This window comes from Pavona decussata, unplaced genomic scaffold (genome assembly GCF_977016875.1).
Source record: "Pavona decussata unplaced genomic scaffold, jaPavDecu1.1 SCAFFOLD_215, whole genome shotgun sequence".
Classification (NCBI taxonomy): Eukaryota; Metazoa; Cnidaria; class Anthozoa; order Scleractinia; family Agariciidae; genus Pavona; species Pavona decussata.
In genome coordinates, this window is record NW_028145620.1 from 1,155,001 (window position 1) to 1,167,507 (window position 12,507).

General features: G+C 40.6%; 1 protein-coding gene across 4 annotated transcripts in view; it reads right to left on the reverse strand.

Annotated features, from left to right (window-relative positions):
- Positions 1-240: 240 nt before the first annotated feature.
- LOC146459902 (intermembrane lipid transfer protein VPS13A-like) overlaps positions 241-12,507 on the reverse strand; it is a 101,854-nt gene continuing 89,587 nt past the window's right edge. For all 4 annotated transcript variants that reach the window (XM_085088631.1, XM_085088633.1, XM_085088632.1 and 1 more), the window contains 13 exons: positions 10,872-11,011; positions 10,338-10,419; positions 9,731-9,844; positions 8,895-8,970; positions 7,761-7,924; positions 6,960-7,005; positions 6,669-6,792; positions 5,834-5,897; positions 4,845-4,895; positions 4,174-4,265; positions 2,722-2,845; positions 2,313-2,399; positions 241-2,088 (listed from right to left, as the gene is read on the reverse strand). In XM_085088631.1, coding sequence (XP_084944757.1) covers positions 2,053-2,088; positions 2,313-2,399; positions 2,722-2,845; positions 4,174-4,265; positions 4,845-4,895; positions 5,834-5,897; positions 6,669-6,792; positions 6,960-7,005; positions 7,761-7,924; positions 8,895-8,970; positions 9,731-9,844; positions 10,338-10,419; positions 10,872-11,011 — 1,200 coding nt within the window. In that variant the 3' untranslated portion in view covers positions 241-2,052. The remainder of the gene's footprint in view (positions 2,089-2,312; positions 2,400-2,721; positions 2,846-4,173; positions 4,266-4,844; positions 4,896-5,833; positions 5,898-6,668; positions 6,793-6,959; positions 7,006-7,760; positions 7,925-8,894; positions 8,971-9,730; positions 9,845-10,337; positions 10,420-10,871; positions 11,012-12,507) is intronic.

Consider the following 12,507-nt stretch of genomic DNA (forward strand, 5'->3'; position numbering starts at 1 on the left):
CTACTGACATTCTGAAAATGCTCCAGTGGTGACACTCTTGAGGATAAAGTTTGCGTCATAACGGCCCGCGCGGGTCCTGGGGCGAGTGCAGAAGAAAAGAGACGCGATTTTTGCATTCTGTCCCTTCCCATGGAGTACCGCGCTCCCTGTTTTCCTTTGGGTATGAGGATGCCTTCAAGTCAGACAATCGCAACAAAGAGGACCTCTTGGGTCGCGAACAGCATGCATAAATTGAAACAATTTGCATTGGAAACTAACGATTTTATTTTTAACGTTAATTTACACAAACTATAAAATATTTATCGTAGTAAAGTGTCTCACAGTTGCTAAAATAATTTTAAAAATATAATTTCAGTCCTTTTTCCCTTTGGCAAACACGCATGCAAACCTATAGATTTATTTTAAATTCTATCAACGATAATTACATTATCATAAGGAAGTTTCAAGAAAACTTCCGACAAAATTCTCCCTATTTTTCAACTGTTTCAGGATCAGTTTATAAAAACAGCTTAAATCAGCAATAACTAAATTCAATCTAAACAATGTAAACCCCAAAACCTAACTAAATAAATATCAATAGTGATTACAATTCAACTTTGACGTTGATTATGGAGAACGAAATTCTGTATTTCAATATGTCTAATTCTATTCCGCGTTCGCGCTTGTCGAAGACAATTTGGAAAGACGATACACTAGAAACTGATGGCTCGAACTGACTGAAAAACACAAAACTGTTCGAGATATTCAAAGCTCCATACCAACGACTATCAGTTCGAATTAGCCGGAAATGCGAGTTAGTTTTTCGAGTCGAGATTCAACTCTAGTTCGTTGAATCAAATACTTTGTCAGCTCTACTTCTCGATCCAATATTACTTAACTAACTTTTTTGGGACGGTTAAACAGGCCCTTTAATTCATAACTTCAATATTTCATTTCATAACATACTAAAGAAAACAAATAAACAAACTATAAAGAAGTGATAACTACCAAAAACACCTAGAAGAGTTACGCAGCCTTCGAAAACAACCGAACCCGGCAAGAGTACTAGGAAAGAACAGCGAGAGATCTAACGGACAATTATCGATTGGATTAAAACGCAAATAAAGTAGACAAGAAACAAACCTCTCGTGAACAAAGGAAAAGCGAAAAAAAGCTATTTTTCAAATGAACGAAGAAAGTTTTTCCGTATTTCTATGGGGGAATTACGACTGAGTAGTAATCCACCGTTTGGAAAAAGATGGTGGCTGTACATTTTTCCATAATACCTTGCGAACCTAACATATTTAATACGCACATAGCAAGCCATATTTTTGGCGAAATTCGTCTCTGTACTAACGACATTGTGTATGCTAGGTTTGAAGGTTTTAGAAGTTTTCTGTGCATTTTTAAGAATTATGGGTAAATGTACCAGTCGCAATCTTTTTCTGTACGGTGGATCTTAACTTACCATACGACATATTGACTGGAAAGCCTTTCCGGGAACGTTTCCGGCTTACAATAAAATTGTCCATGATTTCTTTCATCTGCACTTTCATTATTCTCAGCCTTCTTAGTGCGGACGAATACACTCGGCTGTATCTACGCGTAAACTAGTGTCGCAAACACTTGACCTCTGGAATATCTCTCAAACAAGGTGAAACTGGCCAACAAGCATGTTCCATTGAAACATGAACAACAAACAACTTTCTTCGACCGTGAAAAAACACGTAACGGGTTGAGAAACTTCAAACGCCTGATACCACAGAGGTATTCTTTTTACACTTTGATGCGAGCCAACGATACATTCACGAAAGACTAACAATACATGGGCCAGATTCACACCACACCACCTCCCCCACCCCACGTTAAGATATATCCTCGCTTGTTTTTAACAAACACCTATTGTTGGACTAACGATACGCTATTGTCATGAAATAATGACTTGGGGTAATCTTAACTGAAGAGGTTTTCGTGTATCCGGTACCACGTCAACAAATTTAAGTAGCTCTTCAAGCATATTTGCTCATCCACCCTCTTTTCTGCAAGATTCTATTCTCGCAGAATTATAAAACTTTATGACCGGGCTTCTTTGATTTTGCCTACCAGCCACTGCAAAAGAAAAGAGGAAAGAAAGAGAGTATTGAAATAAAACTGTACTGACATTATGTTGAGAATAGGGTGACAAGTTTGCTAAAATGGATTTCATGAATTGGCAAAAAAAGGCGACGTACCAGAATAATTCTTGCTACCAAACTGGTTTTAGTGGGCCTATAAATGGACTAAAAGTAAGTGAGGGAGGGAGGGGATGGAATATTGATACATGTATACCGTACCTTGGCGATATCAGGACTCGGTGTTGTGATAGGTATTGCAGCTGAAGCGGCAGACCGTTTGAAGATTCCTTTCTTACTGCCTTTGCCCTGAACAAGGATAAATAAAAAAAAACCCAATCAACTTCTGCTATTTATCGCGTCCTGAGAGGTTATGATCAAGAGTGGTAGCCCAACTCCATCCTCGCTTCCAACCAAAAGCCACAACAGTAAAATTGGCTACTCTGCCATATTGACATATTGACTCCCTTTTCAAGGTGTTTACGCGACGTTCACGTGAAAAGCTAAACACGACAGAAGGTTAGCCAAAAGATCTTAGCTATTTAATACAATACTAAAGAGAACAACTCTTTAATAAAACACAAAACAAAACCCAAATGAGGAGCCCAGGCGTACATTGTTACCGTCTTACCGGGAGCATGAGCACAAGTTTTTGGCCATCCGTGAATGGGTCGTCTGTGAGTTCGTTCAATCCACACATCCAGTCACTCTCCCAAGTCTCAAATACCTCAGTTTTACCAGCAACTATGATGTGTCTGACACGGAATAAATAACAGTGTACATTACTGCGCCATTCAATACACATGGAAACTCAGCTGGACTTAAACACTGAACTAAAGACAGGGTTTATTACTACAGTCAACACCCTTACGGCGACAAACAAGACGACCAGTTAACCGGTGGGCTGATATCGATATCATATCGATTTTGGTTCGAGTTAGCGCGAGGTTCGAGTTATCGGGAGTCGACTGTAAATAAATTGAGAGCAACCTGTTTGATAATGAATAGCCTGTGAACAGGCTCCCAAGTGGGGTATGGGGGAAAAGAAAAATCGGCGAGCCGGGCGAGCGGAGCGCGGTATGGGAGCTCGATTTTTGTCTTCGCCCTATACCCCACTTGGGAGCCTGTTCACAGGCTAGATAGTGAATTAGTGGTGAGCTCTAAAAACAAATAGTCTCCTGGGTTGGGTATGGTCAGCTATTCGGTTTTAGTATGAACGTACTAGCATTTTGTCGTGACTGATGTAATCTAATCTACCGTATAGAAAAAGATGGCGATTGGTACATTTAACCATAATTCTAACCCTAAAAACGCACAGAAAAGTTCTATAAACCTAAGCATACACGATGTCGTTAGCACAGGGAAGAATTTCGTAAAAAATTTGGCTTGCTGTGTGACATGCCTGTTGGCTGTGTCAGGTTCGCAAGGTATTGTGGTAAAATGTATGGCGGCCACCGTTTTCTGTACAGTGGAATGACTACGGTATTCACTATCTGTTCTGTGACAGATAGTGAATAGAAAATCTCCCTTTTCATTGGTCCGTGATTTACACTCTGTTGCTTATTAGCACAACCCAGTGACTGATTATTAGCCAAACTTGCAATCTGATTGGCTATGCAAGCGCATTCTAATTTTCGATAGACTGCCATGTGGGTGCGCGCAAAGGAACATTGCCATTCTCGCAATTAGCTCGTTGGAAATAAACCATTCTAACCGAATTTCCTTTTTGATCGGGCGCTAAGTTATGGTAAAACAACCACACCGCTCGCTCTCTGTTACCATCGACATTGATAGTTGGCTATAAAAACTTCGAGCTTGTGGTCTAATTGTTAATTAAGGCTGCGCGTTGATACAACCTGTTACCAATTGTTCTATGAGCCAATTGCGTGCCTCCTTTTTCGAGGTAGTGGACAGCATAAAAAGGCGCTCAGTTCTAGCACTGTATGTGATAAATTAAATATGGAATCAAGATCGATTTCTCACTGGTAGTCCTTGTTTTTTTACTTCCATTTTTTTTGCTCGAAGCTTCTAGCATGACCTTCAAATGAAAAAATCTACGCCACACCGTTGCTTACAAACTTACTTGTTCGTGATCATCAAGGCCTTCTTGATATTCAGGGAACAGTGGCAGAAATACGTATCTTCCAGCAACACGGCCCTGGTTTTCTTCACTTCCTGTTTTAGTAACAATCCAAGCAAAACTGATAATTCTTCATATAAAGCATAATTGATCAAAGTGAAACAAAATTGCGTTACTGCACAGTACACACATCTTGATAATATTCTGGTGGCTCCCTTTTTTTAATGGCCAAGAACCGTAAAGAAGAGGAGTTTTCAAGTTCCATAACCGTTTTCTGGAAATTTTCCAACTTCGCCTTATATGGAGGGCATTAGAAAGTTGACAGGAAATGTACATTGGTTCCAGAGCGGCTTCCTTAGGTTTTTCTTTACCAAGTCATCTGATTGGTTAGCAAACTCGCGCCACTTCCTCAACCAATGAGAAACAAAACCAAAACCAATCCTGTCTTGCTCGCACGCATTTTCCCGCGCTTAGCGTCGGTTGCATGTATTTGCTTCGAATTCTGATTGGTTCATTACGTTGCTAGCAGCCAGAGTAGTTATAGTTTTGGTAAACTATATTCAGTTATTCACTAACAAGCTTAAGCACAAATAAAACGCAGCGCTTAAAGCAAACCAGCTAAAAAATACTTCAACTGCAAGATAATGTGGGAACTTGAATGAAAATGACTCTACCTGAAGTATGGCGTTTCCTTTCGCTTCGTGCAAATTGTAAGGTTTGATTACCTGCAAAGCAAACACACCGGCGAATAGCTTAGATCAGTAAATAAAAAAGATAACTCGCAAGCACTCAAAACCATATTCCGTGATAAACTTCCTCCAACGATGACGGTGCTCCATGACTTTGAGATGATCTTCTCTTGTCAAAACAGCTCGATTAAGACTGATCAATAATGTGGTTCCCAAAGTCAGCACTATGGGAAAATTTCGTTCTTGCTTCTCCAACTACGCTCATTAAACGTCTGAAACACTATCCTTATACAGACAACCCCTGGAAATGACCAGCCGCGCGCTGAAAACTGTAAGTCCAAAGTTGAGAAAGCACTTCTTTTGACGGCATAGTTTCTCCCAGTTATTTAGTGAACAAACTGTTATTTCATAATAGGTCTATAGGGCATGTCTACGTAATAAAACAATACCTTCACTTAATTTCCTGGAACATAGTTTACAGCTAACGTGGCGCTACGTATTCATTTACTAAGCTATAAGCTAATATGCGACACGTTTTGTGGGAAAAGATAATTCTTTTCGTAAAATGTACTTACTCTTTTCTAAGAGGACCCTATGAATCAGCACTGCAACTTTCACTGATTTTCCCTTGCCGTAATAAGTAAGTGTAGGAAGTTACTGACGTTCCATGTGCCCAGTCTACTGTGCAATTCTACAGTCGTGTCTATTTTGTTGTTGTTTCATATCAAGTTTTCTTTTTTTTCCAAGAACAATTCGGAATGAAACAATCTTTCTGTAGAAAATGTTTCCGTCAAAACTATCAACTCGTGTAAAACCCGCCTGGGTTAACCAACTTAATTTATCTTACTTCATTTTTTGTTTTAATTCAGTTTACTTATAAGTTATTTCATTTTATAGTTGGCGTGGTATCTTTACGTTTGTACCGGGGATTGCATTCATTCTTTTGCGTTCTTTGTGCCGTAGCCTTCATATACCTTATCAGCGTAAAAACATCTTGGTGGTCTGAGACGGCGCACTTCACTTCCCGTGCTGGCAGATCTGTCATGGCAAACAATAAAACAATTCATCAACATAAAGGTCCGGCCAAACGGATACAACATGTTGCTGAAGCATCGTCCAACATTGGTACATGTAAAATCCGACATCTTGCTTTCGTTTGGCCACCATGTTGCACGATGTTGCATAATGTTGAACAAAGTTTGACGGAAAACATTGCCTTCAAACAAAGTCCAACATTTCTTTTGTTCTCAGGTGTGAAAAACCATTGTTGCATTCGTTTGGCGACCTCGTACAACACTGTGCAACATCATCCAATATTGCAATCGTTTGGCCAGGCCTTAAGGGCGGGATACCAAATCTGCCATTCCATGAAACAAAGTCTAAAATGTATCACTCATAAAAGATCTCTTCCCAGCAAATGACTCCACTAAAAAATAACATGTTACTAAACCCAGACGTTGATGGCTAGCAAACTTTAAACCAACCTGAACGGCGCTAAGTTCATCGAGTTTAAATAAATAAGTTACGTTGTTAGGGCTTTAATTTCTACCTCATAAAATTCAGTGCATAATTTGGCTCCTCAAGACAGATCACTTCACTGGTATCACAAAAGTTAAATTTCTCCATAAAAAATCAGTCTTTCTAAATCAGACAAACCTGATCCCGTATACCTCCCAAAATCGTCAATTAGTAAAATAAAAACCCCACATTAACTCTATTCTGTGCGTTAACACCAGATTCTCATTACGATCAGTACAACAAACGTATAGCGTCAGTAAGGAGAATTTCTATTTCGATTTTAAGACTTACCCTTTGATTCCTTCCAGCGTACTACTTGCAAAGTCCACCAAACCTCCGGCGGGACGAGCCAGCACACCAACCACACCCTTACCCAGTCCCTTGAAAAACCCAGCAGCACCGGCCTCTTTGGCGCCTATGAGAAGAAGGACAAGTCAACAGTGGTACGTAAAGCAATTCCGACTGAAGAACTTTAAAAATAACGAACATTCAGGAAACTCTCGCATTTACGAGGGCGCAATCAAAATTAACACACATGATGACCTTCGAATTGGGAATTATTCCCTTTTGGATTGACTTTACCTTCCATTGGTTTGGTTACTATGCCTGTCACGCCGCCAACAACACCCTGGAATCGAGAAAAAAACATACAATGTATTCACTGGGGTAGACGGTTCTGAAAACCGAAGCTTTAAGCCATGCACAGGTGTAGCTTTAAATAAAAGTACATTATTAAGTTACGTCGGTTTCCACAAATTTTCAATAATTTGGAAAGGGCAGTTGCGTAGAGGTAAGCGCACAAATTCTACTCGCACAAGTTTTACAAAGAACCGCCATAAATAGTTTCATTTACATAGTGACGCTTGAAGATTTCACCCACAGACTTAATCAACTGATTCTAAGTTTGAATTGGAAGTAAAGAGGCTCCACACCTTACGTGGCAGTCCATCCACTGGGAGGAAGACTCATCTCCAGCAATCCCTTTCCGCCACTCCCCTGACAGTACAAAACTTAACTCCTGCAGTCCTTACCCTCCCCATCCTGACAGTAAAAACACTCACCCGTCAACATTCCTTTCCCTACCCTACCAGATCAAAACTCAACTGCAGCAGTCTTTTCCCTCCCCTTCTCTTCCCTGAGAGTACAAAACTGAACTCCAGCAGCTCTTTACTACCCTGACAGCATTACTCACCCCAAGCAGTCCTTTCCCTTCCCTCCCCTGACAGTACAAGACTTAGCTCTAGCAGTCCTTTCCCTCCCCTCCCCTCCCCTCCCCTGGCAGCACAAACTCACCTCCAGCAGTCCCTTTCCGCCACTCCCCTGACAGTACAAAACTTAACTCCTGCAGTCCTTACCCTCCCCACCCTGACAGAACAAACTCACCTCCAGCAGCCCTTTCCCTCCCCTGGTGAGTCCTTCTTTGACATTGACAGGTTTCTTTCCCATGGTCTGTCTCCTCTCCTGTTTGTATTTGTCGTCCATTGTGAGTGCCGCAATACCTTTGCCCAGCGTACCAGTTATACGCGAGAATGCCCCAGCCGCTCCACCTGAGAGACAATCATCACAGTTAGAGTATATTAACAAATCCGTACAATAGACCTGAATTGCTACCTAGTGACAAATTTGAGGTGGCAGATACTCTAGCAAACAAACAATCAAAAAAGGTGTCCAAAACTAAATCTGCCTACATGTGCTCTAAAGCCGCCGTTACACGTTGAAACTTTAAGCTGAAACTTGTGTGCAACGGCAAACGAGACCAGTTTCACGAAGTGGTGTTACACGGTGAAACTCTTGTTTTTTCACCACTGCGACCGTTGCGAGCCGTTGCAGAAGTAGAAAGCGGTTCTACTTTTCGTGAAACTTGTCTCGCAACGGAAGTTCGAAAAAGTTTCACGAAACCGACCGTGTTACACGGCGCAACGCCTGCTGAAACTTGTTTCGCAGCGCCGTTGCACACAAGTTTCAGCTAAAAGTTTCAACGTGTAACGGCGGCTTAAGTCAGAAAACTTATTTTTATACCTTGCAACGTAAAAAAAAAACCTTCTTAACCCTTCAAGCTCCAACAGTAATCAGTATATAACTTTTCTATGAGAGTAAACAAAGTGATCAATGTCTTGAAATTTCAACAAATTCTCCCATCTACCACCATTAGAAATCTATCGAGATCAGTGAGCAGAATATGAATGATAACAATACAGCTTAAAGGGTTCATCTTCCCTAATCTTAACCATCTTTGTAGTCCAGCCACTTGATGTTAGAAGATTGGATTTTTTTACCCAGTGACAAACATGAGGAAAAAAGTTTCAAGCTTATAGACCCTATGCAAAAATGTCTGACATTTTGATATTAATCTTTTGTCTGCATTCAAATTAGCCTCACTAGCCTCGTTCAACGTAGAGTATTCTGTTGTTTTTTGGACCCAAGAACGAGGTTAGTAAGGCTAATTTGAATACAAAGAAAAGAATATTAAAATGACGGCCATTTTTGCATAGGGTCTATGTCATCGAGCATACTTACCAACAGTGTGTCCAAACAGGCTCCGGGCACCGATTGCCAGTCCCTCAGCAAACTCACCAGGACCCTGAATAAGACCCTGAAAAACAGACAAATTACTGGTAAGTCCACTTTCGGAGGTCTAAGTAATTACACTATTCAGTCTGGGGGTGGTGGTGGTGGAGGTGGTTTGCGAGGGGAGTATTCCTATGAAGTTTATGCTCTGTTGGTGATGTTGCCGTAATAACGTCGTTTCATGTCGCTGCGATATTTCAAGCGAAATAAAATTTTCTCGAAAGTTTACTTGCTGTTATCGTACAGGAAAAAATTCCTCCTCTTGCTTAAGGTATGAGATTTCAGCAGTACTTGTTTCCCCTACGTTAACACAGCCGCCATTAACGAAAGGAAGGTGGGGTGAGGTGGGGGTTGTCTTACAATTAACAGCGGCCGCCAAACATTTGCCCCCAAGGAATCTTTCTTTTTGACAACTGAGGGTGGGGGGGACCCTTTCGAAAACAATTCTGCAAACCTCAAAGTAGGATCTAACCAGTTTGGTGAGTAATGCTAAGGTTCCTCTTATGAGCCAGTTATAAGGAATTGAGCGTTTTCAATCTATTATGCGATTATTCAGCGACTATGACAATCACTAGGGTGAACAACGTACCACTGTCTCAAACGAGTTAATCCTTATCACTGATGTTGTGATATTAGTTCTCATAGGCAGGTGGCACATCGATATTATTAGCCACCTAACCATGTGTCCTTGTTGATGTTTTTGTCGCATGGTTGTCCTCCTGCTGCTTAATTGAGAGCAGAAATAAGCAGCTCATAGATGCTGAAAAGTCAAGGGCCGATCTTACCTGGTACGGTTCGTAGAAGAAGTCTTTGGCTCCTTCCTTCAGGCCAGTGATCAAAGCAAACGGATTTCCTAACACATCCAATCCTAACACCAGCACGTACATCTGCTTCAACGCCTGACAACAGACATCACACAAGTTATTTGCAGAGCATAGTACTCTAGTTTGTGTTTGTTGCCCTACCCAAGCAGAACATGCTCGCAGACAAAGCAAGTCCAACTTGCCCCCTAACTTAAGACTCGTTACACACGAGTAAGAGTTCGTTTACAACTTTTCTGTCAATTTTTAATTGTTCGTGTGTGAAGGATGGAAACGTTTTCCGTGATTAGTTGTTCTTGAGTGACGAGTAACATTCGCTTGGTGTAAACTACTGACAAGCCTCCTTAACAAATGTTTCTTGGCAACCTTTACACACGAGTAAGTTTTCCTTGACACGTTTTTTCTTTTTAATTGCTATTTTTTCTTCTGGTGTGTAAAGAGTGAACAATTTTTCCGTGATTGGCTATCGTATCGCTATTCTTCTGTTATTTATCAGTCGCTGGCTCACCGCTTAAAAAAATACATTGCTGATTAAAGAGAACACCAATGATCATTATAGCACACACTTTACCTGGCTGGTGTAATGCTTGGTAGCAACTTGGATTAGCTGCTGTTGAGTGTACACTTTGTCGTTAATTTCAAAATACGCAAGCCTGCAAAAAAAAAGAAAAAAAAAATTCAATGTGAAAACCTGGATCAGTGCGACAAAAGATGTACCGTGCTACAGGGGATGAAGTGATAATATACGCAAGTATTGATCCTAGCAGTAAACTGGATGGACCATGTAAAACTCTAGTAAATGACCTGGCTCGACACTAGTCTCCCAGGAGCTCAATGTTAGGGCATCTGCCAAGTAAAATGAAGGTCATGGCTTGGATTCCTGTCGGGAGATTACGGAAATGTTTTCGTTGTCCGATCCTCAGGACATGTTGAATACTACTCCATCGTTTTGCTTCCTGGTCGAGCGTAAGATTCTTCATCTCTTTTACATAAGTCGCTGTTGCCATGCGCCTAAATTTCCAAGTACAATTTTCGCAGTTAGGTGGCATTGCGAGCCACTTGTTTCAGCACAGATACAAACTGTACATTAAACTTGGCTACTCACTTGAACTCCACATCTTGCACTTCAGTGACAGCTACCCCAACACTCTGTAACAACAGGCTCAGAAAACTGCCACCAATGTGGGTCTGAGTTTTATCGCTATCGTCCGCCGCACCCCCCAGCTGGGAGAAGCTTAAGTGAACCTGTACGTCAACAACAATCAGAAACTGAATGCAGTTTGGACAAAAGGAGGGCCGCAGCAACGAGGTTAAGTGGGGTGTCGAGTTCGATACAATGCATCAAACACAAATGACATTGTTTGATCCTGTAAGTAAAACACTATTTACAGGGCCATGGAAATCTCTCCCACATAAAGCGAATCAAGAAAATCAAAGGCTCCTGTGAGCCAACTCGTGAATGCAGATGACACATAGTAATTGAAATTTAGACGGCTACGGAAACTTCCTCAAAAGCTAACAGAAATTATATCTTTGCCCGATTATGTAGCGAAAAATGACCATTCTTGTACTATTAAAATGATTGTCAAATTATTCTGTACAGATTGAATAAGCCGATTATTCTGATGCGCCGATTAAAAAAACTCACGTGTTTTTTTTATTCAAAGTTCATAGGAGCACGCCATGTGCAGCTACGTCATGCAAATTCGTGTCCCCGATAGTCCGGGGCTACTGGATTTCGCGATCGGGCTAGTGGATTCTAACCATCACTTGCCCGATGGGCAAGTGAAGTTTTTTTGGGAATTAAAATTACAAAATTACTGTAGGGCAAGCCGATCTCACAAAGGAAAATATGTTCAACAAAGTATCGCATTACATTTCATGCCCGACATAAATGCGTGAAATTTTTCCTTTGGAGTTCAGTCCACGCAATCCTCAAGTAAAAATAATGAACTATGACAAGCTCTTGCTAAATAAGAATTATTTATCGACCGCGTCCTTTTGCTTTCCCATAAATTTCCAGTTGTAAATTTCGAAAATGAAACATTTTTTCCCTGTGAAGCTGACAAGATCTTAAAGTGTTCATTTCACCAGAAATTTGCATAATTTTGTTTACGACGTCAATGATGCGTGACATGGCACGTTCCGCTTTCGCGTGAAAACTGACAAATTAAATTATTTTTTAATTAAATTATTTCTAAATTAAATTATTTTTAATTCTTAAAAGAAACCGCACTTTGTAGAAAAAAACGAAAAAACCTATAACTTTGCTCAGATTCAACGAAAAATCTCCATTCTTACACTGAAATGATTGTCAAATTATTCTCTACAGAATGAATGAGAGAATTCTGACGTGTCGTGAAAAAAAATTTTCACGTTTTTTTTTTTTTCACTAATTGAGTTTACGACCCCGGACTTTCTGAAAAACTGAAAAAAACTTGTAACTTTGCTCAGATTGAACGAAAAATCTCCATTCTTGCACTAAATGATCGTCAAATTATTCTCTACATATTGAATAAGAATTTCCTGATGCGCCGTGAACAACAAATGTTCGCGTGTTTTTTTCCACTAATTGAATTTAAAACTCATTCACTGCGCACGCCCGAAAGTTAACGACAAAACCGACTGATCGACTGATCGACCGACCAAGTCGAGAGTCAGCTATCGCTATAACTCGTTCATTGCGCATGCGCGCATTCACGAGTTAAAAACGAAGGAAAGTTGGATGTCGTTTTGTTTTT